At 41.3% G+C, this 27,413-nt stretch overlaps 2 protein-coding genes across 7 annotated transcripts in view; one reads left to right on the top strand and one right to left on the bottom strand.

Moving 5' to 3' along the window:
- The window catches only part of LOC126980504 (phosphoribosyl pyrophosphate synthase-associated protein 2-like), a 36,161-nt gene extending 24,080 nt beyond the window's left edge, over positions 1-12,081 (bottom strand). The window contains exons 1-4 of one of the 5 annotated variants that reach the window (XM_050830468.1): positions 11,926-12,081; positions 11,305-11,426; positions 6,896-7,015; positions 4-126 (exon numbers count right to left, since the gene is read on the bottom strand). In XM_050830468.1, coding sequence (XP_050686425.1) covers positions 4-126; positions 6,896-7,015; positions 11,305-11,384 — 323 coding nt within the window. In that variant the 5' untranslated portion in view covers positions 11,385-11,426; positions 11,926-12,081. Of the gene's footprint in view, positions 1-3; positions 127-6,895; positions 7,016-11,304; positions 11,427-11,850 lie in introns of all 5 variants that reach the window. The other 4 variants (XM_050830469.1, XM_050830470.1, XM_050830472.1 and 1 more) reach the window with 4 other exon arrangements.
- Positions 12,082-12,813: 732 nt separating this feature from the next.
- LOC126980507 (ATP-dependent DNA helicase DDX11-like) overlaps positions 12,814-27,413 on the top strand; it is a 36,005-nt gene continuing 21,405 nt past the window's right edge. The window contains exons 1-8 of one of the 2 annotated variants that reach the window (XM_050830480.1): positions 12,814-13,125; positions 17,123-17,267; positions 17,707-17,772; positions 18,293-18,478; positions 21,330-21,429; positions 23,435-23,550; positions 24,248-24,414; positions 24,730-25,842. In XM_050830480.1, coding sequence (XP_050686437.1) covers positions 17,133-17,267; positions 17,707-17,772; positions 18,293-18,478; positions 21,330-21,429; positions 23,435-23,550; positions 24,248-24,414; positions 24,730-25,264 — 1,305 coding nt within the window. In that variant the 5' untranslated portion in view covers positions 12,814-13,125; positions 17,123-17,132 and the 3' untranslated portion in view covers positions 25,265-25,842. The other variant, XM_050830479.1, reaches the window with a different exon arrangement.

Below are 27,413 nucleotides of genomic sequence, written 5' to 3' on the forward strand. Positions count from 1 at the left end.
TACTTGGGATTGGCTGTCTGTATGAGGTAAACACTCTTCTCTCTCACTGATTCCATGATCTCAACACTTGTCTCTCGGTTGGCCATTTCCTTCACCTCCGCCCTCCCTACTGGCGCCTCTAGCCGGCTGCAAAGATGCCGCACACACAAATAAAACTTGTCAAGGCTACTGCACCAAGTCTGTGCCATCAAAGGACTCGCATACAAATCCCATGGCTGCATTTAACTTGATGGTGCACAACTCTACACCAGTAAATTTATGCAAAAACATATACTGTTCATTCATAAATGGATAGAAATACAAGCAGTATTATGTAGGCAACTTCTTAACAACCATGGGACCTTAGTGAGTAATACAGTGTTAAGAAAAAAGCTGAGGGAACAAATGCATTTGTGCAAAGAAGCTGCACAATCAAATAGATTGTGTCACCTCACACGTTGCAAAGCCAGACAGGAAACCGGGATACTAAATGAAAATTAAAACAAATTTTCATGAAGGCAGGGCTGCATACAACAGGAGACAGGCAATTTCATCCTGGGAGCTACTGAAGCTGGCAGCTGCTTGGACTCCTATTAGACAGCATTACTGGCACCAGTCTCCAAGGCTGAAATGCTATCAATTGGCAGAATATCAGAGACTTCAGTAAGTATTACAAATTAAATGTCACTCAAAACATAACTTTCCACATGGTATTAGTCCTCACCCTCTGCTTAATCATTCACAACTACTTAATGCAATATAAAATGTACATTTTTTTTTACAGAATATACAAAACCTGGAAGGAGGTAATAAATAAATAATCACACCAACAGGGCTCCATCTTCCAAGACTGATAGGAGTTATCAAAATGCTCTTATGGGGTGACCAATAAATGATGCATGTTTTCCATTCTCTTGAATCCTGCAATTCACACTCTGAATATCACTTATCAAATGTTATTTTTTTAACTTTAATAAACTAACAAAAAATCATCAATGAAATTGTTGTACTTTTACAATATAGAAAATTAAAATGGACTTGTAAATATATATATATATATATATATATATATATATATATATATATATATATATATATATATATATATATATATATATATATATATATATATATATATATATATATATATATATATATATATATATATATATATATATATATATATATATATATATATGTATACACACACACACACACACACAGCTAATTCGATTTACACGAGTTTGGTTTACGCATTTTTTAAATAACGCGGGGTCCAAAATCCAAATAAATGTTTAATTTACAAGTTTTTTCACTTATACGCGATATTTTATGGAGTGGCCACCAGATGTCTCACGCAACTGGACTCAAACGGCACCGCGGCCACACAGCTGAGCTCAGTTCTTCCCGCGCGCCACTTGAACAACAATACAGTACCCACGCTGCCACGCTACTCAACAATAGGGGTGGGCAGGTACCAGTACTAACGATACCAGCTATACGGTATGGTACTGGTACCAGACTGCTCGGTACTGGTACCAATACAGGTAACTCTTGATTTTCGCGAGTATTGTGTCCTTGAAGAGGTTGCGTAAATCATAAACAATGTAAATCAAACATGTGGTAGGTTTCTATTGAAAAATATATATTCATTTCATTCAGTGGAGAGAGAGAGAGTATATCCATATCACCGAGATATGCACTCAGGCACTCAGTCTCATTTCTTCCTCACTTGTGAGGAAGAAATGAGGGATACCATGAGCGACTGGCTGATATTGGTACCGGTACCGAGCAGTCTGGTACCGGTACCATACCGTACAGCTGGTACCGTTAGTACAGGTAGTGGTATCAGTACCTGCCCACCCCTATTGTTGAGTAGCGTGGCAGCGTAGGTATTGTATTGTTGTTCAAGTGGCGCGCGGGAAGAACTGAGCTCAGCTGTGTGGCCGCGACGCCGTGTGAGTCCAGTTGTGTGAGACATCTGGTGGCCACTCCATAAAATATCACGTATAAGTGAAAAAATGTGTAAATTAAAAATTTCTTTGGATTTTGGACCCCGCGTTATTTAAAAAATGCGTAAACCAAACTCACGTAAATCGCGTTACCTGCACTAGCCAGTCGCTCATGGTGTCCCTCATTTCTTCCTCACACGAGTGAGACTGAGTGCCTGAGTGGATATCTCGGTGATATGGATATTCTCTCTCTCTCTCTCTCCACTGTACTGAATGAAGTGAATATTTATTTTTCGACAGAAACCTACCTCTTGTTTGATTTACATTGTTTTTCATTTATGCGACCTCTTCAAGGACATAATACTCGCGTAAATCGAGAGTTACCTGTATATATATATATATATATATATATATATATATATATATATATATATATATATATATATATATATATATATATATATATATATATATACACAGTCACCTCTTGATTAACACGAGTTTAAATAACGCGTTTTTGATTTAACACGAGTTGATATTTAAGGAGATACGTTTAACTAATGCGATATGTTCGATTTAACACGAGTTTCATCGATGACGTCATCGATGTAACATTATTAATACATTAGTAGGTCACGGAAAAAACAAAAACACACGTTCTCATTTTATTTAAATTTGTTCTTCACCTGCGTCGGCCACCGTCCCTCCTCACCCAGCGCTCCCTTCACCTCCGCCACTCCACCTCACTTGCCTCCTTCCTCTTCCTTTGGCTACCCATGCTATTGGTGACAAAGATAACTCCTTTGAGTTCAAGTTTTCTAAAGAAAGAATTGCTACATTACATTTGTAAGTCACTGAAACAACAAAAACACGTCCTCACACTCACCATCACTTTGTTGATGCGTCACTGGTTGTCGTCGTCGTCTGCCGAATCCTCACCTCGCTCTCCCTTCTCCCTCCTCACCCCGTCCTTCCACCTCCTGAGGAGGTGGAAGGACGGGGTGAGGAGGAGGTGGAAGGACAGGGTGAGGAGGGAGGAGGGAGAGCGGGGTGAGGATTCGGCAACGACGACAACCAGTGACGCATCAACAAAGTGATGGTGAATGTGAGAACGTGTTTTTGTTGTGTCAGTGACTTACAAATGTAATGTAGCAATTCTTTCTTTAGAAAACTTGAACTCAAAGGAGTTATCTTTGTCACCAATAGCATGGGTAGCCAAAGGAAGAGGAAGGAGGCAAGTGAGGTGGAGTGGCGGAGGTGAAGGGAGCGGCTGGTGACGGGAGCGCTGGGTGAGGAGGGACGGTGGCCGACGCAGGTGAAGAACAAATTTAAATAAAATGAGAACGTGTGTTTTTGTTGTTTCCGTGACCTACTAATGTATTAATGTTTTTTTTTTAAGGTTGGAGTAACAAAATTCCCAAAATAGGCAGCCTTTCCCAGTGTCCTATATTATAAATCTTGCAAAACTGTTAATAATAATAATAAATAAATAAAAATAAAAAAATAAAAAACATATTAAGTGTGAATATGCTAATGTGAATCATAAGCATTTGGGGAATATTGAATGAGTGAAATATAATTGGACCAAACCCCTACTTTGATCCTATTTCAACTCATTATAAAGTTATTGGCATTTACTTATCACCATAACCATAGATATAAAAAACAGAAAAAATAATGTGTAAAACTTGCATGAATGATGAATGAGGTGCATGGATGAGAAAGGTGGAATCCGAGGCAGGAAGGGAGGCTACTGGGCTGATCCCCTCCTCCTCCTCCTCCTCCCTGCCGCCACTACCACCGCCAACCTCCTCCCTCTTCTCAAGGCGAGGCATAAACTACAGGCAAAACTCGCTTAACGAATATCACACAACGAAAACTTGCTTCAATGAATGTTACTTTTTACTAGCCTACCTCAGCACAAAAATTTGCTTTAAGAAATTTTTCCCATAGACTAGTTTTACCCCTTCTCTTTGGGTTCTGCTTGTGGACTTTTCCTTGGTATTCAATACCGCCAGCATTACCAGCACTACCACCAACATCAGCAATTGCCAGCAAGTACCCTGCCAATTAAAGCAAGGCTCATTTTAGTCGATCTCTAGTACTGCTGGGACCTTCACACACCACACACCCCATCCCAAGCTCAAGAGGGGAGTGACCGCTCCTTGTTAACGGGAAAATCCCGGCCTGAGCAGGACTCAAACCTCTGCCTGCCAAGCCACAAAACCTGGCAGTGCAGAGCTTTAACCACTGAGCTATTGGAGTGGTGCAAGTGTGTATGTATGTGTGTGTGTGATAAGTGTGTATGTGTCTAATTCACACACGGCCTGATAACAAGCTGGATTCGCCATTGCCAGCTGATACCCTAATGATTAGAGTAAGTCCTTATAGTCATCTCTGGGTACACACACCACACACCCCATCCCCCTTGCTCAAGAGGGAACAGTAACAGCTTCTTGTAAATGGAAAAAAAAAGTGTGTGTGTTTTTACCTAGTTGTGGTACACGGGAGAGAAGCTATGCTCGTACTGTCCCATCTCTATATCTACTATAATCCAACTTGGCCTTAAATTCATGAATCATCTTTGCATGGGCCACTTCATTTTCCAGACCATTTCAGGCCTCCACCACTCTTTGTGGACAGCTGTTCTTTATATCTCTTCTTCAGGCTTCCCTTTTCATCTTCCTTCCATGACCTCTTGATTTTCTTGTGTCCCACATTATTAGATCTTCTTTGTCCACTTTTTCCATCCCACTCACACCATATACACCACAATCAGATCTCCCCTCTCCCTCATGCTTCAATCTCTTCTTATGTTAAGCCTCTCAGTCCTGAAACCAGCTTTGTTGCTGCCCTCTGAATCCTCTCTGCTTTCTTTATATTTATCTTTGTATTCTGTGACCATACTGTTGCTGAGCATTCCAACCTTGGACGGATCATGGGTACAATCAGTTTCTTCGTCATCTCATCAACCAGATATTGAAAAGCAAGTTTTATGTTTCTCACCAGGTTATATGTCTCCTACAATTCTGCTTGTGTGTTTCTCTGAAGACAAATTATCCAAAACACTAACTCCCAGGTCCCTTTTCATTGGTGTTTTTATTATGATCTTATTTCCCAATGTGTAATTACCTAAAATTCTCTTTTTGCTTTTTCCAAACTCCATCACATCGCATTTTCTAATATTAAATTTCGTTTCTCATCTTGTCCAGGTCCTGTTGCAGTGCTTGACAGTCCTCTTTACTTCCAATCCTCCTCAGCAACTCAGCAAACAAACTTATGTAGCTGGTCACTCCCTCCTTCATGTCGCTGATGTAGATTGCAAACATGACCGGAGCCAGCACCGACCCTGTGGGACTCCACTCATCACTTTCCCCCATGAGGACCTCAAACCCCTGATCACTGTCCTCATTTCCCTAGTTTCCAAAAAGTCCTCCATCTTCCACAGCAGTCTCTTATGTGGCACCTTGTCAAATGCTTCATGTAGATCCAAGTAAATTCCATCAGCCCAACCTTCCCTTTCCTGCACTATGTCAATCACTCGTGAGTAAAAGCACATCAAGTTTGTTGTACAAGATCTTCCTCCTCAAAAGCCATACTGTTTGTCCATCAATCTGTTCTGTTTCTCTAAGTAGTCCATCCATTTGTGTGTGTGTATTTATCTATTTGTATTTACCTATTTGTAGTATACAGGGTCTGAGCTCAAGCTCAGACAGTCAATCTATATTTGTCCAGCTTTTCCTTCATTTTATGGACATTGCCCACTTCAACAATGTCTTTGCCAAGTCCATTCCATGTATCAACACTCCTGTATGGAAAACTGAACTTCTTTAAGTCTTTCAAACAAGTCCCCTTTTTCAATTTCTTGCTGTGTCCTCTTAGTTGCCTCCTCCCTTCCATCTCAATTAAATCATTTCTGTCCAACACTTCCATTCCACTTGTGTTCCTGTACAACACTATCACGTCTCCTCTTTCTCTTCTTTCTTCCAGTGTTGGTAGGCCCAGTTCCTCTAATTTAGTCTCGTATGGTAGGCTTGATAGTTCTGGTATCATCTTAGTCGCAATCCTTTGAATCCTTTCAAGTTTCCTTATGTCCTTTATGTTGTGTGGTGACCGCTTCTCACTCTCTCATAATCCTTTCAATTTCTGAACTCATAGGAGACGGGATTCAAATAACTTAGCTGTTGCCCCGGCCCTTTTGACTGACAGATAAGATTGCTGTTCTCTGCTTTGTTTGTCCACGTCCTCTCGCTACTGTGGTCTGCTTCTGTGTGTGTGTGTGTGTGTGTGTGTGTGTGTGTGTGTGTGTGTGTGTGTGTACTGGGGGGTTGTAAAACCTAAGCTACATAAGGATAAAACAAAAACATCATCTCATAGGTTATGCATTTCAGGATACAAAATGCAGAGACAAAAGTTGATTCCATGCCCTAGATCACATGTAACTAGAAATTTGTAATTAATATGGAAGTTTTTTTCCTCCTTACATGGTGAGCTGCAACAAGGTGTTTCAAAATATTTCCAATTATATCAACAATTCATTCACAGAGTTGTATGCTTACCTGAGATCAAGAATCAATATAATGAAGCTGTGGTTGATAGATAATTAGAAAATATAATATCAAGTATTTATATCCTATGAATCTATAAGGTGTTTTAATGCAAATCAAGACTACAAACCAGCTTTAATTTATTGGATTAAATAAATAAATAAATAAATTAATTAATTAGTTAATCTATATATATATATATATATATATATATATATATATATATATATATATATATATATATATATATATATATATATATATATATATATATATATATATATATATATATATATATATATATAACTAAAATCCTGCTATACACACATGATGAAATACAAAGAAGCAAAGAAGAACTAGCATTTTGCAAATGCCTCCCTTAATGAGTCAAGCCTTTTGTATTCAGTTGTGACTCACTTTGTACCAGTCTGAAGAATAAATGCATCTCGCCCTCTTACTGAGTCATCAATCTCCACCATAGTTTCCTGGTTGCTGCTGTGGTAGGCAGATAGGTTTCCAAGAGGCTTACCGAGGCGACTGATTGAAGAAAATTACAGCCACTAATCAATAAAAATTACTAGTGACATGTATCAAATCATCATCCTTAAATTTGCTACATCTGCTTTTAGGTTAGCACAGGAATGGGAAATGTGTTCCTCTGTAGAGAGCTCAATGTATATGTGAGGACCTAGTCTCAAAGGACTTCTAGCATGAGGCCACTGTTTGCACCAATGGAAAAATTATGAATGGTATGATGCAATAAATAAAGAAAACAGAATACAGAAAGTAGTTGCTCCCTGAAATAGTTATCATTAATCTCTTTGGAAACACTGTTAAAAGATCAGATAAATTTTTCATAAAATATATGTGCTCAAGGTTACAAAACATTGGGCAAAGATTATTTTAACAAGTGTATAATTCTGCAAGTTTGTCTTTCAGTCACCCTGAAGACGACAGGAACCACGGCATATCAGCATTTCTTAATTAATAGGTCAATATTCAGGGAATCAGACAACAGAAAGACAATCACTGATGAATTTATTTCTACCTCTTCACCAGGGCCATTTCTCTCTCTGTGCATATACTACTGTAAAATAATAAAAGTCTAGTCACAATATTATGGTCGTCTCACTCTGCTCTTGCTGGCCTCAACAATATGCAATGACTCAACCAGCATTCCCATAATATATCTGGGGTGGCAGCAGCCTACGAACCCACAAACTCTAGTCTCTTGGCAATATAGATAGAAATGAGTCACTTCATACAGAGCAAACAAGACATCAGCTGTAACATGACTGTTGGAGGGGTATCAGCTGTGGTGGCTGGTGCTGCCTGGTCGGCACCTGTTGTGGGCCTTGGTGCTGCTGCACTGCGGTTCCCGGTGGCTGTTGGATGGGTACCTGGTGCTGTGGAGTGTGCACTACAGGTGGCTGCTGCAGTTGCAGGTGGAGTGGTGGTGTCCAGCCCATTCGCTTCTCCTGCAGGAGGTCTGTCAGCATTGTTGTCTGGGATGCGACTGCTCTTGTTATGGTCTCCATGGCTGCTTTTATATTCACCGCTAGCTCTAAAAAATCTTGGTTAGGAACAGCCGCCTGGGAGTTGGGTTTGGGTGCAGTGGTGTTGCTGGTAGACACCCTCCTCTCATCCCTCTTCCAGATTGTGCCCTTAACATGCATGTACCTGCAGTGGTCATACAGGCACTTGAGCCTCTTGATGGAGTTCCTGCACAGTGTTGGGTGAAACATGGAGCAATTGTTATGCAATTTGCACCCGTGTGCCTTTAATTCCATGTCAGGAGTCTTTGGCATGGCGGTGGGTGCCGATAAGTGCAACCGTTTCCTGAGAAGCCATATTTGCAGGTGCCTCTTCTGTAGTGCGGGCATATGGTTATTTCCTCCATAGGCTCTTGTTGTGTCTCTTCCCTTCGGGTTGGCTGCACTGTCTGGGTGGTTGTGCTGGAAGCAGGGTCTTGACTTGCCTGCTGGGTCAGTGTATCTTGTTGTGTGGAGTCTGGTGTTTGTGCTTCTTCACTGTTGTGTGGCTGTGCCAGCAGACTTAGGTTCATGTCTACTGGTGTGTCCCCTAGCTCTGTTTCCGTGTTCCCCTGAGGTGTGTCAATATTTGGTGAGTTTTCATCAGTTTCCCCTGAGTGTTTTTCCCTCTCTTGTGCCAGCTCTGACTCAATGTCTGCTTTAGTTTTTACCACTGTTGCCTGGTATTCAGGATGAATACCTAGGGCACATATGGTGCAGGTGAACTTTCTATTTGTGAGTGTTAATATTGCTATGTTGAATATGGGCATGGCAGAGCATTTATAGTGGGACCATTTGTTGCAGGAGCCACATTTGATGCCAGTGTTGCACACATCCTGGCAGGCAATGCATAAAGGATCGGTTGACACTCCTGCCACAGCATCTTTGTTTACATTTGCGGCGGCCATATTGAAAGCGAGTTCAAGGTCAAACTCAGAATGACGATGGATTCAGTACCCAGTATGTCTTGACTACCGTACATTCAGATATGCTTCTGTGGAGTCTAAGTACTTGCGGGTTAGTGGCGTAGGTAGATGGTGGACGGCGGCACGGTGGGAGGCTTGGTGGGAGGAGTGCAGTGGTGATGTGGTGGTGGTGCCCCTGCTTCCAGGTCGGGTTAGGTCGGGTCGGGTCACGCACATGTGTACACTATATCACTTAATTTCACTGTATATTCTACCCATTTCCACGATATTTGGGTGCGCAATGTCACAGCTAGCCCCTTAGCTGATCACTGTTCGGTACTAGTAGGAGCTAGCATATAGTTCGCGACCTACAACACGGAAAAAAGCGGAGCGCGAGCGAGACTACGTCTGCCCGCTGATACTGCTACTACCGCACGGTTGCATCTCTTTCTATCTTCTATCAATAACTCAACACCTGGTCATCAGATACTGACCTCTCTTCTGGCCAATCATTCTCCTTACTTTTATAGGAGCAGGGCTTTGAAGACTTTTTTTGTTTTTGCCTTTGAGGTCATTCCTTTATTGTAAAACATAATAAAAATGCCAAGACTAAGACCAAAATCACACATTACTCAGTAAATAGTCAACAAACCAGAGTTCATCTGGTCGGAGGTAGAGTAGGGTTACAATAACATAGTCCTGTAAACTGAGGTCACACTAAGGTTAGTAATATTAAATGTTTCAACAGCATTTTTATATTTTATTAACCTCATAACAAATGAAGTTTTAAGGGGTAGCTAGGTTCCAATTATATTTTTCCCATAAGACATTCAGTTTGTATAACATTGCACTGCATATCATTATGCACTTTGTGATGAATCTGTGATGTTGTAAAGTATCTAACTGTACATATAATAAAACCAAATGGAGTCAAACTGCATGTTAGGAGAGTTTGACACTCAATAGTTGAACATTATTGTCAATCAGTTATCTATTCACACTTGCAATTTCTGCCAAAATATAGAAGAGGTTCTGGATTTATGCCATAAAAAGATCAGAAGTGCTGATATACAGTCACTACAGTGGAAGTTTAGAATAGCCACTATAAGCCTGAAATTTAGTACTGTCTGAAGAATTTTGCATGCTGTGTGCTATTGTGTAGCAATAACTTTTAGTGACAACACAAGGGATTTGGGGGTCCTGTTGTGAATGTAAAACCTCAGTGCCTGTGGAAGGGAGCAGGTGTCAAATAAGACTGTCCAATCTGACTCTCAAGTGATTTTCCATGCCTGCCATTTACCACTCTCAAGTTGCTTACCAAACCATCTGCAATGGATCATACATCATATACTGACCGCAACAAAGCTTGTATTCTATCCATAAGGGAGGAGAAAGTCCCTATACAGGAAATTTATAACCATACAAGGCAAGCAGTCAACACTTATGATGCTCCTTGCTGAAGCTTATCACCTGCCCCTAAACAAAATTCCCCAGCATAAACTTCATGTTGGACCCTGAGGGAAGACTTCTACTACTACTGATTAGTTGCTGAAGAATTGAATCCATGTCTGACAGCCTGCTAACTAAAGGAAACATATTGCTACCTTTTGATAAAGATCTCTGATTGTTCTGAAAGTCCTAAAGAGCATTTTGCCCGGCACACTGAGCAGTGTCATACCTAGGTAATTGTTGCAATCCTGTCAGTCCCCTTTATCTTCCTTTTCCACTTGGGCAGTTGAAAGTTGAAAATTATGGGGTCTGATGAAAGCACATTTGACACAGCCCCTATATGATGGCTTGGGCATGTTTTAGTGGCAAATTGAGCAGAGGAGTCCTCTGTTTCTTAGCTGAAAATTATACTATGATGTGTTATAGGACTATTTGCATGGCATGTTCACCTTCACAGCACCTCAATGTTTATGCATGATGGACTACTGCCAGGAAAATCCCTAGAGAGCTTGGTTAGAAACACTTCTGTCTTCTGCCTTGACCAGGCAACAGTTCTGACGTCAATCCCATTGAAAACACCTGAAAAAACATGAGGTGGAGGCCAAAGTTTCATCCTTACCAAAGCTCAAGGAGGTCATCACACACTTTTGATTGCAGGAACTGAATACAAATTACTTGCTCAATCTAGTTGAGAATACATCAGAGAATGATGTCATCAAGATCAAGGAGATAACCAGATACTAGTGTAAGAATTTAAGTGAGATTTGTTCATATAATCTCTGCAATAAATGTTTTGTCAGTATTTCTTGAGTGGCTAGGTCCAGTCTTCCACTGCAAAGACTGTACATGAATCACAATTTGATGCTGACTGTGTCTTTCAGCAAGGCATGTATGTGCATCTATCAAAAAAAAAAAAAAAAAAAAAAAATAGTTGCCTTACCTGGCAATGAGGTTGGCCAACTCAGGATGGGAGTTCCCAGCTAAAATGACCATCTCTTTGCTGCCACGTGTGGTGTCCATTATCCTCAGGGTTCTTCTACTTGTTGATTAAGCTATTGAAGTCTGCATAAAAAAATAAAGTAGTCACACAAGGTGTTCTTTCTTTTACATTTAAGTAATTTATGAAGAAAATAATGACAAAGCAATTATACACAAGCAAGGAATTTACTTGGCTTAATTATTGTGCACTGTAAGGTATTAACTTTACAGCTTGCTCCTTGCAGCCATATAGTCCTAACACGGTACTTATTCCTCCGTCTTCCTCCTCCAATCTGTTATTCCACTCCCCTTCCCATGGCCAACTCAACCGCATGAGGAATGAGACACCGTATAGGCGGTGGACTGCCAAGTCGCCTGTGGTAATCAAGTCACCTAAACTTGCAAGACAAAACAAGATAGATACCCAGCAGCAGCATTCTTTTAGTCTGCAGCCACACAGGCCAGCTCGTCACACAACCCAACACAGCTCACACAAGCCCGACCTCACCTCTAATATACTCATACAGCCTCCCGAGAGATGAACAAGTTGATCTGAGATGTGGCCGTGCCTGACATGCCTTACCTGGCAGGTGGGTGACTGGAAATGAGAGGTCAAAACCGCCACTCGCCAGCAACCTCCGACCCCAGGCAGCACTATAGACGCGTGAACCAAACACACCCTCGGCTAGCAACAGCCCCACCAACGTTGCCAGATTGTCGTACTCAGTCTCCTATGTTTGCCGATTTCCGACCCAAAAACTGCCTCCTTGACCCCAATAACTACTTTCATATACATTTATCGTTAAAATGGTTAATTATTGGTGTTTTCTGCATTAGCCATGGCTCAGAAACAGGCAAATACGAAGCTCTGAGTACGATAATCTGGCAATGGTGAGCATCCCATGACAACCAAGGAGCCAAGGAATTTAAAGGAAACCTATTATCCTCAATCTCACACACACACACACACACACACACACACACACACACACACACACACACACACACACACACACACACACACACACATAAAAAGTTTAATACAGTAACAGTAACAGTAATAGTGGAAAATAGCAAAAAGGCATAGAAAAGCAAAATCAGGGAAAGAAAAGATTGATTGATTGATAGAAATTGTTGCAGGTAAACAACAAGGGAGAACAGACAAAGACCTAAGTTCAGGGTGAAATGTATAAGAGCGCACTGTGAAAGCTTTCCTTCCTACCATTGTATCTTTTTTAATTTCATGGTGCTACCTACACATGTATTAATAGTTGTATAATCACACACTGTCCTGCCTGGGGGTTGGGATGGCATGTTCCTCCCTTCTCCCTTGTTGTTTACCTGCAACAATAAGCTATCAATCAATCAGTAACAGTAACAGTAATAGTGGAAAATAGCAAAAAGGCATAGAAAAGCAAAATCAGGGAAAGAAAAGATTGGTTGATTGATAGAAATTGTTGCAGGCAAACAACAAGGGAGAACAGACAAAGACCTAAGTTCAGGGTGAAATGTATAAGAGCGCACTGTGAAGTATAAGAGCGGTATACAGGTCAAAGAAGAAGAAGAAAAAGATGACATCAAGATCAAGCTTAGAAAAATAATATGGAAGCAATAAAATAAGGAAATTATTGTGCTACATTGTATTATAGTGAGCAAATATAGTGTAATCCCATGGAAAAGTAAAGAGTTTCGATAAGCAAGAGGACCTGTGAAGCGGTACAAAGCAATACAGGGTAAAAGAAGAAGAAGAAGAAGGTGGGACGCGGGAGAGTCAGTCGTCCAGGTATGTCGGGTTCTTGAAATTAAGCTGATTGATTGGACTTTATTGTACTAAAGCCTCGTTGACACATTCACGAGTGTGGCTCTGGCCAGCCGGGTTGGTATTCGTGACACAGTCGTAGCATTGTCGTGAATATGCGTGAGATCGACCAAAATTTTCGTTTGACATTCGGTGACAAGTTTCGTGGCCTAATTTGCAAGCTTTAAAGATTTACCAGAGCAGAAAACCCCATCCATCATAGTTAGTTAGTTAGTTTATTGACCAATATTTGCAAATTTACAGTACAGTGAAAGGTACAAAATTCCCATTGGTCCACATAAAGAAGTATACTTTAGCAAACTTAAATCAAAATACTGTCTCCTAAATATTCTTTTAAGACATTTACTCTCCACAATACTGATCTGTGCGCACACACAAATACTTCGGTGTCCATTTCCACTAATTTAAAATTCAACACCCACATGTACCATATCAGCGTCACAGCCAACCGAACACTGGGGAGGAACCTGACATAAAACACATAGCGTTTAACACACTCGAGAGTCGAGACCAACATCAAAATAATGGTCCATGGTGTGGGATCCTCACACACTTGTTACTTGTGTTTCTTGTTTAATCCATTAAATTTTCAATATTGATCACAACTTATATGCCATGTTAATTGTCGATGTTTCCATGTCGCAGCAGTCAGAGAACAGAAAAGTTTTTAGTTCTTTCTTAAATTTGGAGAGATCCTTTGTTCTTCTAATATCAAGAGGGAGTTTATTGTACTGTCTTGGGGTGGCAAAACTGAAAGCGTGCAATCCAACATTTGAAGAGTACCGTGGTTCATGAAGTGTGATTCCAGAAGTGGCTCAGCGAGTGTTAACGCCTTCACCTGACTGTATTTCGTCTAATAATTCTCTCAGATACGGTGGATGGCCAGTAATCTAAGCTTGGTGTGTCAAAACACATAACTTAAATACTATCCTTGCTTTTATTGACAACCAGTGGAACTGTATCAGAACTGGAGTAATTCTCTCTCGTGGTGGAATTCCTTTGATTAATCTCGCTGCTCTATATAAGACCATCTGTAATTTCCTTAATTGGAGCTTTGGCAGGTTATAGTAGATTGAGTTGCAATAATCCACTCTTTATAATATTGTTAATCACCAATTTCTTGATAGAATCTTCATCCAGGTATTTCTTGATAAAAGCAATATTTCTAAGGTGATATCCAGCAATCCCTACAACATTATTTATCTGATATTTCAGTGTCTAAGTGGAATCCAGCAACACTCCCAACTCACGAACACTTTCAACAATATGAATTTCATTACCACTTATAGTCATATTACTGTCACTAAAATAACGTAGAGTGTCCTTCTTCCCCTAAAGCATGAATTCAGTCTTATCATCGTTTAATTTCAATTGCTTATAATGCATCCAATCCTTAACTGAATTAATAACACTATTGATCTTAGCACTTGTATTTTCAATAACAGTGATGGAAAAGTAGAACTGGGTGTCGTCAGCGAATAACTTGAATCCTACACCATGTTGTTGTAGTACAGGTAACTCACGATTTACACGAGTTTGGTTTACACGTTTTTGAAATAACGCGGGGTCCAAAATCCAAATAAATGTTTAATTTACACGTTTTTTTTCCACTTATACGCGATATTTTATGGGGTGGCCACCAGTTGTCTCACGCAACTGGACTCACACGGCACCGTGGCCACACAGCTGAGCTCAATTCTTCCCGCGCGCCGCTTGAACAACAATACAGTACCCACACTGCCACGTTACTCAACAATAAGGGTGTGCAGGAACCGGTACCAGTACAGGTACTAATGGTACCAGCTGGTACCAGACGTACTAATACTAGCCAGTCGCTCATGGTGTCCCTCATTTCTTCCTCACACGAGTGAGGCTGAGACTGAGTGCCTGAGTGGATATCTCAGCGGATCTCTCTCTCTCTCTCTCTCTCTCCACTGAATGAAGTGAATATTTATTTTTCGATAGATACCCACCTCTTGTTTGATTTACATTGTTTTTGATTTACACGACCTCTTCAAGGACACAATACTCGCATAAATCGAGAGTTACCTGTATCCTGGATAAACTAATCATATATATACAGAATAAAATAGGCCCCAGCACACTTCCTTGTGGAACTCCTCTTCTCAGAGCTTCATATGAAGAAAAACAATTTCCAATTTGCATACAATAACTTCTGTTTTGTAAAGAACTCTCAAGTTACTTTAATGTATTGTCTACCACTTGAATGTTCCTTAAATCTTTTACAAGCAATTCGTGGACAACCATATTGAATGCTGCAATAAGATCTAGAAGGACCAATATAGCACATTTACTCCTATCCATCGTTTCTAATAAATCATTAACAACAGAACAGATAGGTACGTAGTGGTTTCAATAGAAAATATTGGCCTATATGCAGGCTGACTATCAGGCAAGACATGGACCTTCTCCAAGTGTTCCATCAACTGCTCAATAATTGCATACTCTAATAACTTAGACAAAATAGTCAAATTAGATACTGGTCTATAAGAACTTACATTTTGATAATCAAGTTTTATGACAGGTTTCAGAATCCAGAAATTTACACTGATAGGTTAGAGCAAATCAAGGTAATTCTTTTTTTTTTTTACGTTTCCACCTATGGTGCTGGTAGGCTTGCATGGAGGGGCCTGATGGTATGGCCCAGCCTGTTGTGTCGCAGGCAAGTATTTATAGTTATGCCATCTTGCATTACAAAAGGTCCACCTCCCCCTCCACCACCCCAGCTCCTCCTACCCCCCAAGACAAACCTGGGAATCTGTGGGGAATCAGTTTTTTGGGGGGGCGGGGAGTCAAGTTAACTGAAAAATGAGGTAAATATGGAGAGTCACTAAGCGCCTCCAATATTGCCCCCACGAGAATAATAACCTTTCGCTTTTCCCTATTGGACACAGATGTTTCAGAGATTCGATTACATCCAGTTCTTTGGTCAGTAGCAGATCTAGCCTTGTTGGGGTGTCTTCCTCTCTGTATCGTGTCTCCTCTTTGACCCACTGGGTCATGACATTGTCCATTGCTATGTTCATTAGTTTATTGCCCCAGGAGTCTTTGTTTTCCCCTACATCCCATTCTTCCCAGTGCACCTCTTTACAATTAAAGTCCCCTACTAGTATTATGTTGTCGTTTTTGTTGATCACTGTTTGTAGGCAGTATTCAGCTGTATCTGTCAGCATGTCGCGGTGCTCATCTTCCTTCCATACCCTTGTCTTTGGAGTATTCATATGGAAGAGGCACCATGTTAAAATTTGCCACACTGCTGGTGTACGGGTGGTACAGTGATACATGTAGGTGGCCTCACATATCTTCTACTGATATTTTCATGCTGTCTGCTCTAACGAACTTGCTAACTACATGCCTCCCCCTCTCCTGTGGCCCTGCTGCACACAACTTTCTACTTTAGTTCATATCAGTACTGGCTAAATCCTTTATGCAAGAGTTAACCAGCATCTTCATTTTTTCAACCTTTACACTGGTAAACTCTGCAACAGCCTTCCTTCGTCTGTATTTCCTCCTGCCTATGACCTGAACTCTTACAAGAGGAGAGCATCAAGACACCTCTCCACCTGAAATTGACCCCTATTTTGGCCTGTCTTTACTTTTATAATTTATAGGAGCAGTGATTAGCAGGCATTTTTTCTACACTTTTTTTGTTGTTGTTGTTGCCTTTGAGCTGCATCCTTTGCTGTAAAAAAAAACAAAAAAACAAAAACAAAAAAAAAAACTAACAAACATGGATATATTCAGTTATTTAGTGCTTACCACTAGTTTTAATGAAATACTTTTGTATTTGATTGCACTTTTCCCCTGTATAAAAAAAAAAAAAACAGAACATATCATAACATGCCTTAAAAGAAGGATTCTGCCAAACTGAGAACATTGTTTTTGTCAGCCAGACTATGCCATGATTGAAGCTATTGACCTGTGCCACTTCTCTTTACAGCACGCACACCATGAATCAGCTTCAGCCACCCGAGGACTTCCCATTTCCGTTCCCTCCATATGACATCCAGAAGGATTTCATGAAGAAGTTGTTCTCTGTATTGAATGAGGGCCAACTTGGGATATTTGAGAGTCCAACAGGAACAGTAAGAGAGAGAGAGAGAGAGAGAGAGAGAGAGAGAGAGAGAGAGAGAGAGAGAGAGAGAGAGAGAGAGAGAGAGAGAGAGAGAGAGAGAGAGAGAGAGAGAGAGAGAGAGAGAGAGAGAGAGAGAGAGAGAGAGAATACTCTTAGAATATTCCCGAAAATCAAAATAGATTTATGTCATTTGCTCTTCTGTATGTGACACAATAATGTAGTTTGTTTAGGATATGGTGTGCTGTTATTTGGAAGAAATAACTATTCAGTTTCTTTGTCTATCTTACGAACTTACGAACCCTTCATTTTTTGCAGTTTAACACCAGTGAAATTAAATGAAATAATGCCAATAAAATCCAACAGAATACAGATTGATTTGTATATTATACTTATTCATAATGATAAGGTGACACATAAAAGATGCTAATTATCTTTTTTACCATTTCCAGGGGAAGTCATTAAGTCTCATCTGTGGGGTGCTGACCTGGCTCAAGCTCCACAATGACCATTACAAGGTAGACTCCATCAGCCTCTTGCATTCTAGAATAATAGTCAGCTTTGGGCAGGATACAGCTCGGGGTGGTGGAGTGTGCTGCTGTATTCATCCAGGTGTGCTCTTAAAGGAAAATATGGATATTAAATAAAGAAGAAAAGTTTGGACTTGCAAAGAAATAAACTTACTTAGTAATAGACTTACATAATAAACATAGAGCGAATGATGGTGGAAAAAAGATGGTGAACATCTCCCATTCCTGTGTATGTACATATGTTAAACGAATGGACTCTAAAGCAACTGCTCTGAACTGATTGTGTTCATAAGTAGGGGAGAGTCTGTATCTATTTTAACACTTATTTCAAAACCATTAATTTTGGAACTGTTCTTGGTGAGATCCTACTGTATTATAATCTTCAGGTGTGTTGCACAATTGGAAATATGGATCTGATATTTCCCCCAATTAGTTTTTTAAATAGGTTTAGTGTAACTTGAAGTAAAGTATATGTATATATTGATTTAAAGTATTCCCCAACTGACAGGCTGAGCTCCTACAGAAGATAGAAGATGCAAAAAAGACAGTTGATGAGGGTCCAGACTGGTTTGCTGCTGCTACCAAGAGGATAATGGAAAAAGGGGAAGCTGAAAGGTGTCAAAAGGAGTTAGAAATTATAAAGAAACAAGAAGAGCGAGTAAATGCCCTGAAGGAGCACCGCAAACTGGTCAAGGTTTGTTTAGTCCATCTCAGGGAGACTGTCAGATGCTTGCCCAAGGGAAAGAACTTTTTTTTTTTTTTTTTTTTCTCACAACAAAGGAGACAGCTCAAGGGCACCAAAAAAAGGAAAATTATAAAAAAAAGCCCGATACACGCTGCTCCTGTAAACAATCCAAAGAGGTGGCCGAAAGAGGGGTCAATTTTGGGAGGAGAGGTGTCCTAATACCTTCCTCTTGAAAGAGTTCAAGTTGTAGGCAGGAGGAAATACAGATGAAGGAAGATTGTTCCAGAGATTACCAGCGTGAAGGATGAAAAAATGAAGATGCTGATTAATTCGTGTGTAAGGGATTTGGACAGTAAAGGGATGAGCTTGAGTAGAAAGTCGTGTGCGGCGGGGCTGAATGAGGTGGGGAGGCATGCAGTTAGCAAGTTCAGAAGAGCAGTCAGCCTGAAAATAATGATAGAATATAGAAAGAGAAGCAACATGGCGGCGGAAATTAAGAGGTAGAAGACTATCAGTAAGAGGAGGAGAGCTGATGAGATGAAGAGCCTTAGACTCCACTCTGTCCGAGAGAGCTGTGTGAGTGGAGCCCCCCCACACGTGAGAGGCATACCGTATTTTTCGGCTTACAAGAGGCAGTTTTTTTCCTAAAAAATACCATGAAAAATACTTGTGCGTCTTCCAAGATGAATGTTGTATTGTGGCAGCAACGTCCAGCCTCAAGTGAGCTTGGACGGTCACCGTATTGGCTCGACCAATAGGGACGTGGATTTGTATGTTGTCATTACATTATGAGGTTAACTTAAGTAACTATTTAATTCAGCCTTTTATTTGATATAACCTCAGTACTTAACTTGTTACAAGTATTTTCAATACCATAAACCTTCCTGGAGCCAAGCCACAAACCCAAACATGACCCAAACGTCTGTTGTTTATTGTGCGTCTGGTAGCGGCGGGAGCCATTCCGGTCTTGATCTTGATGGTACAGGTGGGTTATTTCCATAGACCAGCAAGCCTTTAGATTGACTGCGTTTGGATCTGCTCGAACAATACAATAGATAGTTTTAAGAAAAGGTTACATAAATTCATGGATATGGTGAAGCTGTTCTTGTGTGAGAATGACTTTTTTTCTCAAAATTTCTCTCCAATATTAGGGTGCGTCTTCCAAGATGCAGCATCTTGTAAGCCGTAAAATACAGTACTCCATACGAGGGCGGACAAGGCCCCTGTATATGGATAGCAACTGTGTGGGGGAGAAGAACTGGCAGAGACGATACAGAACGCCAAACCTCGAGGAAGCTGATTTAGTGAGAGGTGATGTGAAGTTTCCAGTTAACATTTTGAGTCAAGGATGGACCGAGGATGTTTAGTGTTGAAGATGGTGACAGCTGAGTGTTGTCGAAGAATAGGGGATAGGTGTTTGGAAGATTGTGTCGAGTTGATAGGTGAAGAAATTGGGTTTTTGAGGCATTGAAGGACACAAGGATCCTTTTACCCCAATCGGAAATGATAGTAAAGTCTGAGGTTAAGCGTTCTGCAGCCTCCAGTCTGGAGTCATGTACTTCCTGTTGAGAGGGTCTTCTGTTGAAAGATGAATAATGCAGAGTGGAGTCATCAGCATATGAGTGGATAGGACAGTCTGTTATGGAAAGAAGATCATTGATGAATAACAGGAAGAGAATGGGTGATAGGACAGAGCCCTGTGGAACACCACTGTTGATAGGTTTAGGGGAAGAACAATGACCGTCTACCACAGCAGAGAGTGAAGGTCGGAAAGGAAACTGGAGATAAAAGAACAGAGAGAGGGATAGAATCCGAAAGAGGGCAGTTTAGAAAGCAAAGACTTGTGCCAGACTCTATCGAAGGCTTTCGATATGTCTAGCGCAACTGAGAAAGTTTCACTGAAACGGCTAAAAGAGGATGACCAAGAATCAGTTAAGAGAGCAAGAAGATTGCCAGTAGAACGCCCCTTGCGGAACCCATGCTGGCGATCAGATAGAAGGTTAGAAGTGGAAAGGTGCTATTGAATCTTCCGGTTAAGGATTGATTCAAAAGCTTGTGATAGACAGGAAAGTAAATCTATAGGGCGGTAGTTTGAGGGATTGGAATGGTCACCCTTCTTAGGCACAGGCTGTACGAAGGCGTACTTCCAGCAGGAGGGAAAGGTAGATGTTGTCAGGCAGAGGTGAAAGAGTTTGACCGGGCAGGGGTCAGCATGGAAGCACAGTTTTTAAGGACAATAGGAGGCACTCCATCAGGTCCATAAGCCTTCTGAGAGTTGAGGCCAGAGAGGGCATAGAAAATATAATTCTTAACCCTTTCACTACGGGCGGGCGAAAACGGCGTTACGTTACTTCACTAGATAGAACAATCGATGGTGTTATATTTGATAGGGGCTCACAGGAATGTGGCTACTGCAGTGTGTTGTTTATATCACATGGATCAGATTTTCTAAGCATTTAGCATTATCATTCACCCTGTTTTGGTAGTCCATCTTTTTTCGTGCCGTCGTTGATGGGACATATCCCAATGCAGTAACTTTTTTCTGCAAGTCATTTATATTTGCCTGCTTAACACTTCTGCCACTGCCCCACCCATTTCCACTTATCCACAATCACCACTTGCACTTCAAACATAAGTCCTCCTCCCAGCTTTCCATTTGTATCTGTTCTCCATATTCTAATCCTACTTCTCTCACATCCAAAAGCTGTATCTCTTTGTTCAGTTTTGTTTCCACTAGGAGTCATACATTTGACTCCCTCTCTTTTAGATAATCATTTATCTTGCAAACAGCATTTTCTGCTTTTGTTTGTGCATGGATGTTGGCATCAAACATTAGTTAATGATTTTATCTGATTTGCAGAATTCCAGAATACAGAAGCTGAATGATGAGTTTGATGATTTGTTCCAAGACTTGCATGAGGTTAAGGAGGACATTAGCCGTGAATTAAATGCAATCAGAGGTAAGCTGACCCTTCTCTAACTACTTTAACCCGTACAGCGTCAGATACATATGACGTACCTATTATTTTTTAATACCATTGAACATCAGATATATACGTCGTACGTATTTAATGTATTGTTTTTTCCCGTCACTGGAGTGTGTCGAGGGTGATTTCTGTGGTGGTGCCCTGGTAGACTGATCCTTTGGGAATACTGACCACCCAATACATTTCATTTATTGCCATAACTGGCAAGCCTGGCAGCCATTATTCTGGGTACACTTTTTTTTTAATTGTGTGGATGTTGGAGGTAGTTTTGGAGATCGTGAAGTGGAAATTGAAGTGGTTGCTGGTTGGAAAGTGGTTTGACAGTGTTGTGGGTGAGGTATAAGTGGGTATACTGACGTCCAGAACTGTCAATTTTGTTCCGGCAATTTTGGTAAGGAGGGGGCCACGTATAAACTGTAATTGCGTGAGCGAACATTCTTGTGGGCGACTGCACATTGGGTTAAACTATCAAAAAGCTCAAAATGAGTTACTCTAAAAATATATATAAGTCTGTGCTAAATATGTCAAGAGAAAACGATTTACTTGGATATGCAGCCTCAAATCCAAGAAAGACTACGGATATTAACCCCTTCGCCACTGGTACGTATGCATGTACGTGATAGGGGATGCACTACGATAAACTGTCACGTCCGGGTGTACGGGTGAACGGGTTGATGTGGAGAGCTGTGACATGGGATACGGGCGGTATATGGGCCCAGGTCGGGTAAACGGGAGCGGTGCGAAAGGGGTTAATATGAACATTTTGCTTCCCGACTCGTTCAAAAATGGCCCAAAACACTGACTTCTAGGTGACAGTATGTCAAAAGACGTTTCTTCATTTTTCATGGTTTTAAGCTGTTTTATATAAAAAAAAAAAAAAAAATTTCCTCCGGCGCTGGGGCGGGAGGAAATTACAAAATACCAAAACGCTGTACGGGTTAAACTTATGAATCTTGATATGTTGTGCTATGGCTTTGGTCAGTGAAGTTGGTGTATGTCATAGGCATATCATTGGTATAAATAGAAATTTTAGATACCTGGAATGCTGTTTAGTTCAGTAAATGTGGATCAGTATGACTAATTATCTGCAACTGCTCATAACATTTTCCTCATTAATGGTGAATATTTTCTGTCTTCTCTAAAATGATTTGACTTATTTCTAATCTGATTGCAGCGTTTGACAGACGAATGCAGTAGGCATTTTTATGAGCATGTTCATCGCTGCAAAATGCATGAAGCATATAATAAGGAAGAAGAATGTAATAAAATTCAGAACGACATGAAGGAAAAAAAAAATAAAAATCACTGAAATCCACTTTCTCTGCAACAGCTGCGATCATGCTCATAAATGTAGAGGAGTGATTGTGTTATCTAGTGGTGTAAGCCAAACTGACATGAGATCACCTATAAGATAAGAGATAGAAATTAAAGTTTGCCAAAAAATGCCTGAATTCAAGTAAAAACAACAATAATCCTGTCATCTTTAAACTAGGTCAGGAATACTGTATAATAATATTCTTTAACCCCTTCACTCCGGCGACGCCGACGTCGGCGTCTGTCGGGTGTCCAACGGTGTCACTGTTAGTCCTCTTCTAAACCTCTTAATCCTCTTCTATTTCCTCTTAATCTTCTTCTAAACCTCTTAAGAGGAAATGGAAGAGGATTAAGAGGAATTTAGGGGAGGATTGAGAGGTTTATAAGAGGATTAATCCTCTTCCATTTCCTCTTGACCCTTTTCATACTGTGACGCCGACGTCTGCGTCATGGATGGAAAAGGTTAAGAGGTAAAAATATCAGGCAGATAAAAGCCATATTTTATTTTCATTAAACGACCCCCTCAATAATTTGCATTTGGTGAATTCAAATTTTGTGAGCTTTCTGTGGCATGAATTAATCACCAAATGTGAGACTTAACTATATAGCTATGTGTGCTGCTTCTCCAGTAAGAGTATAATATAATGCTTAATTGGTTTAACAGGCGAGAATATGCTACCTCCTGAGGAAGAGACACTATTGCTGGATAACTATGACAGTGATTGTGAAGGAGAAGGGAAACCTGAACCCGAGGAAGATTCAGATCAAGGCTGTTTAAAGGTAATGCATTAAGGTGGTATTACATATTGATTTTTCTCAAAATTTGTAATTTTTGTATTCCATTTACCTCAATATTTCATGTCCTCAGTATTTTTTGTCAATATAAATCCCTCTTATCTGTATATATATTCAGTGCCCTGCTCCCTCATGGGAAGCTTTGTAGCGGTAGCTTAGACCGCTACTTGAAAGTCAAGTGGAATGCTTGTGTGCTTTTGGCCGCCGAACGAAGCTGTGAGCTTCGCCGTTTTGAGTCTGCTAGGGCAGCCTTGCGGCATATAACGTGCACTGGCGTATAACGTGCACCCCAAACTTTAAGACAACGATTTTGGAAAAAAAAATTTATGGATCAGAAACCATTATAAAATTGAAAACTAATAAAAGGTATAAAAGACAATATTCATGTTAGCAGGGTCAAGGAGGCAGCATATACAGTGTGTGTAACGTATGAGAGCAGTATATGGAGACGTTTTGAGTATGGAATTTATCAGGGAAAGGATGGGAGTAGGGCAGCGTATCTTTTACGTCTCCGACACTTGAATGTCTGAGAACGGCCGATGTATCTTACGTCTGACGCTTTATGGGTTAAGGAGCAGATCTTGAAGTAAGCCTGAAATTCTTACTACATGCAACACTAGTCCTGAGATCATAAAAGAGGGCATTTATTCTTTGAGAATATTAACCCCTTCTTTACTTCCAGATCTTTTACTGCAGCCGGACGCACTCCCAGCTTTCCCAGTTTGTGAGAGAGATTCAGAAAACCGTGTTTGGAAAGGAGGCTCGCGTAGTTTCCTTGGCCTCACGTCAGAATCTGTGTGTCAACGAAGATGTCAGCAAACTGCCCAGTATATCCCTCATTAATGACAGGTGAAGTCCTAAGTTTTGCTGCCTTTGTAGGTATCTCATTTCCTGTTATGTATCATTACTCCTCCATCACCAATGTGTGAGAGCAATAGATGTACAGCTTGGAGAGGTGGACTGAGTGAATTGCCATACAGTGTACAGTGTACAGTGGTGATATTGTGAAGAATGTGGATGACTCAGTTATAAGGTTGTGGGGTAGGTGTGAGATCATTGGTAAAATGGATTAGTAGGATTGAGTAATGCTAGGTAGGAGGGGAGGGATTATGTTGTAAAAAGAGAGTGTTTGGACTAGAACTTCTGTTTTGGCCATCCCTTTAGTGGGAGTATCCAGTGGAAACGTGGGGCCAAGATGGCCCTTGCGGAGGTAAACACAACGCCACTCCCCCTCCCACTCTCCACGGCCAAAAGCCTCATCTCCCGCACCTGCCATGCCTCATGGGATGACACACTTGCTGACACCCTCCGCACCACCTCCATGGGCCAGTACCGTACCAACTCCTCTCAACAGCTGTGGGTGAGGAAAATGTCCCGTGTCCTAGACGTGGCCCTGACGCGCCTCCGCCTGGGCCACACACGACTCAGCACTCACCTCCACCGCCTGCGCCTGGTCCCCGACCCTCACTGCCCCTGGTGCGGGACCGTCGAGGAGACCATTGAGCACCTCCTGCTGCACTGCCCACGCTTCCACTCCCAGCGAGTGCTGCTCCAACACCAACTCTGCGCCCTGGACGTGCCCACCTTTGACCTGCCCGCGCTGCTGGCGGTGGCAGGCGCCCAACCCCCACGGCAGGAATCTGTCATCTGCCTCACCTTAGCCTTCTTCATGAAGATGGGGCAGCTGACCCGCCTGTGAAGCCATCACAGGACGACACCAGGGCTCATGTGAGCGACTAGATTGCTGTGGTCCAAAACAACAACAAGAACAAGAACAAGAACTCTGAATGTGCTTTTTAATGAATAAAGAGGTTAGGAATTATGAGTGTATCAGCTTACTCAGAGCCTCCCCTGCTGTCACCACCATCGCCACCCTCCTGCACAGACCAATTGCACAGCTGCCTATCATTAAACCCAGTAAAGTCCTCGGGGTTAACAGGGCTGAGTGGGGGAACAGGGGTGATGCCACACACCTGCATTCAGCTCACCTGTGGGTGGGGGGATGACCCAAACAGAACAGTAGATCAGCTGACCTCAACAAATTATTGTCCTTCACAACAGGTCCCTCACAGTATTCCTGCAAAAGCTCATCATATAGGTGACCCTTTACCGGAAACAGCAATCAGAGTAGAAATTATTAGGGGAATGAAAACAATTTTTTTTATATATCCCTCCAAAGTTATCTAGAATTAAGAAACTGCATGAACCTTACCATTCATTTGATTCAAAAGATGTCTAGAACAAATATATTGATTTAAAGAATGCCACCTCACCTACCATGTTTGTACAGGTGCTTGGATCTGCAGAGAGGGAAAAAAAACAAAGTCACCAAGCAGGAAGGCAATGGCAACCCCAGCAAGAAGAAGCGGACGTCAGCTGGCTGCCCATATTATCGTCAAAGTGCTGTAGATGCCTTGGTTGATCAGGTTTGTTTCTGTTTGTTGACTATCCTGTCTCACTTTGATTATGACTATGTACAGTTTGAGTTTCATGAATGATTTTTTATTTATGTTGCGAATTTATTGTTCTTAACCCCTTCAACACGATGTGTATACCGCGTCCTTGCGTGCCCTGTACCATATCCGAGGACATGCATACTGCGTCCTGGCATGCTTTAGCCAATATACGGGTTATTTTATCTTTATATTTATGCATCTCAAAATTATCAATTAATTTCTGCTTCTTTATGTGCACCGTTAATTTCTGCATGTTTTCATATATAATACACGATGATTATGTTGAGTTTGTGGCTGAAAACTTATTATATTCAATATCGACATTTGAAATTTGGCACGCTCGGTGATCCTGGATACTGCGCGGGGCGCTGTTTACGCCTGGCCGTAGTGACTTTATTTATGTGTGCCACTTAATTCTGCATGTTTTCATATATAATACATGATGATTGTGTTGAGTTTATGGCTGAAAGCTTGTTATATTCAATAGCGACTTTTGAAATTTGGCGCACGCGGCGATCTCGGATACGGCGCGGGGCGCTGTTTTTGCCCGGCCGTAGTGAAAGGTTTAACACACTTGTAAGGCCTGAATCACACCCACCAACTCACCTGTGAGGTTACCAGATCCTTCCTGCCAAAAAGTGGCCCAATACCCCTTCCTCCATGGCCCCAAAGGAATGAGATACTGGTAATACTTATGGTTGTAGGGTTTTCAGAATAGGCTGGTCTGAATTGTGTCGGCTAAGGTGTGCCGGCCTGTAGTAATGTAGAGGTAGTAAGTAGATGGCATGTTGCTCGCGTGTTCTACAGCAGTGTGTATGCACTGATGAATTACCACAGTGGAGCCTCACAGCTGACTGAGCGCGTGGCGAGCTAGAGCTGGCCTTGTCTCTTACGAGACATTCTAGAACATTCTTTCATGGTTTGAAGTGAATTCGAATAGAAACTGCTAATTTTGGATGCTCCGCTTCGCTCGTGGATTACCTTCACCTCCTGGACAACCCTTAATTCCTAACATTTGCTCATTATCTCTGCCAATGAAGTTGGAGGAGGTTATATTTTCGGTCCGGTCAGTATGTTTATTTATTTGTTTGTTTGTTCGTTAACAGTCTCCTGTGCACAATTTTGCGGATATCTCAACCAATTTTTTAGGGAAGCTTCGTGTCCATCCAGAATAGAACCCATTAAGTTTTTGATGTCAAAGGTCAAGGTCGCACAAAACGTCAGATTGGCCATAACTTCGGTTCTCGTCATCATAGAGACTTCAGACTTGGTTCATATTTTAGCTCATGGAAATTTCGAAACAAATGCTTCCATATGATGCACAGGATCACAGTTGATGCCCATACCAATTTTCAGGATGATCTTTGGTGGAGGTGTGCACTCTCCGAGTGC

This window comes from Eriocheir sinensis, chromosome 44, assembly GCF_024679095.1.
Source record: "Eriocheir sinensis breed Jianghai 21 chromosome 44, ASM2467909v1, whole genome shotgun sequence".
NCBI lineage: Eukaryota > Metazoa > Arthropoda > Malacostraca > Decapoda > Varunidae > Eriocheir > Eriocheir sinensis.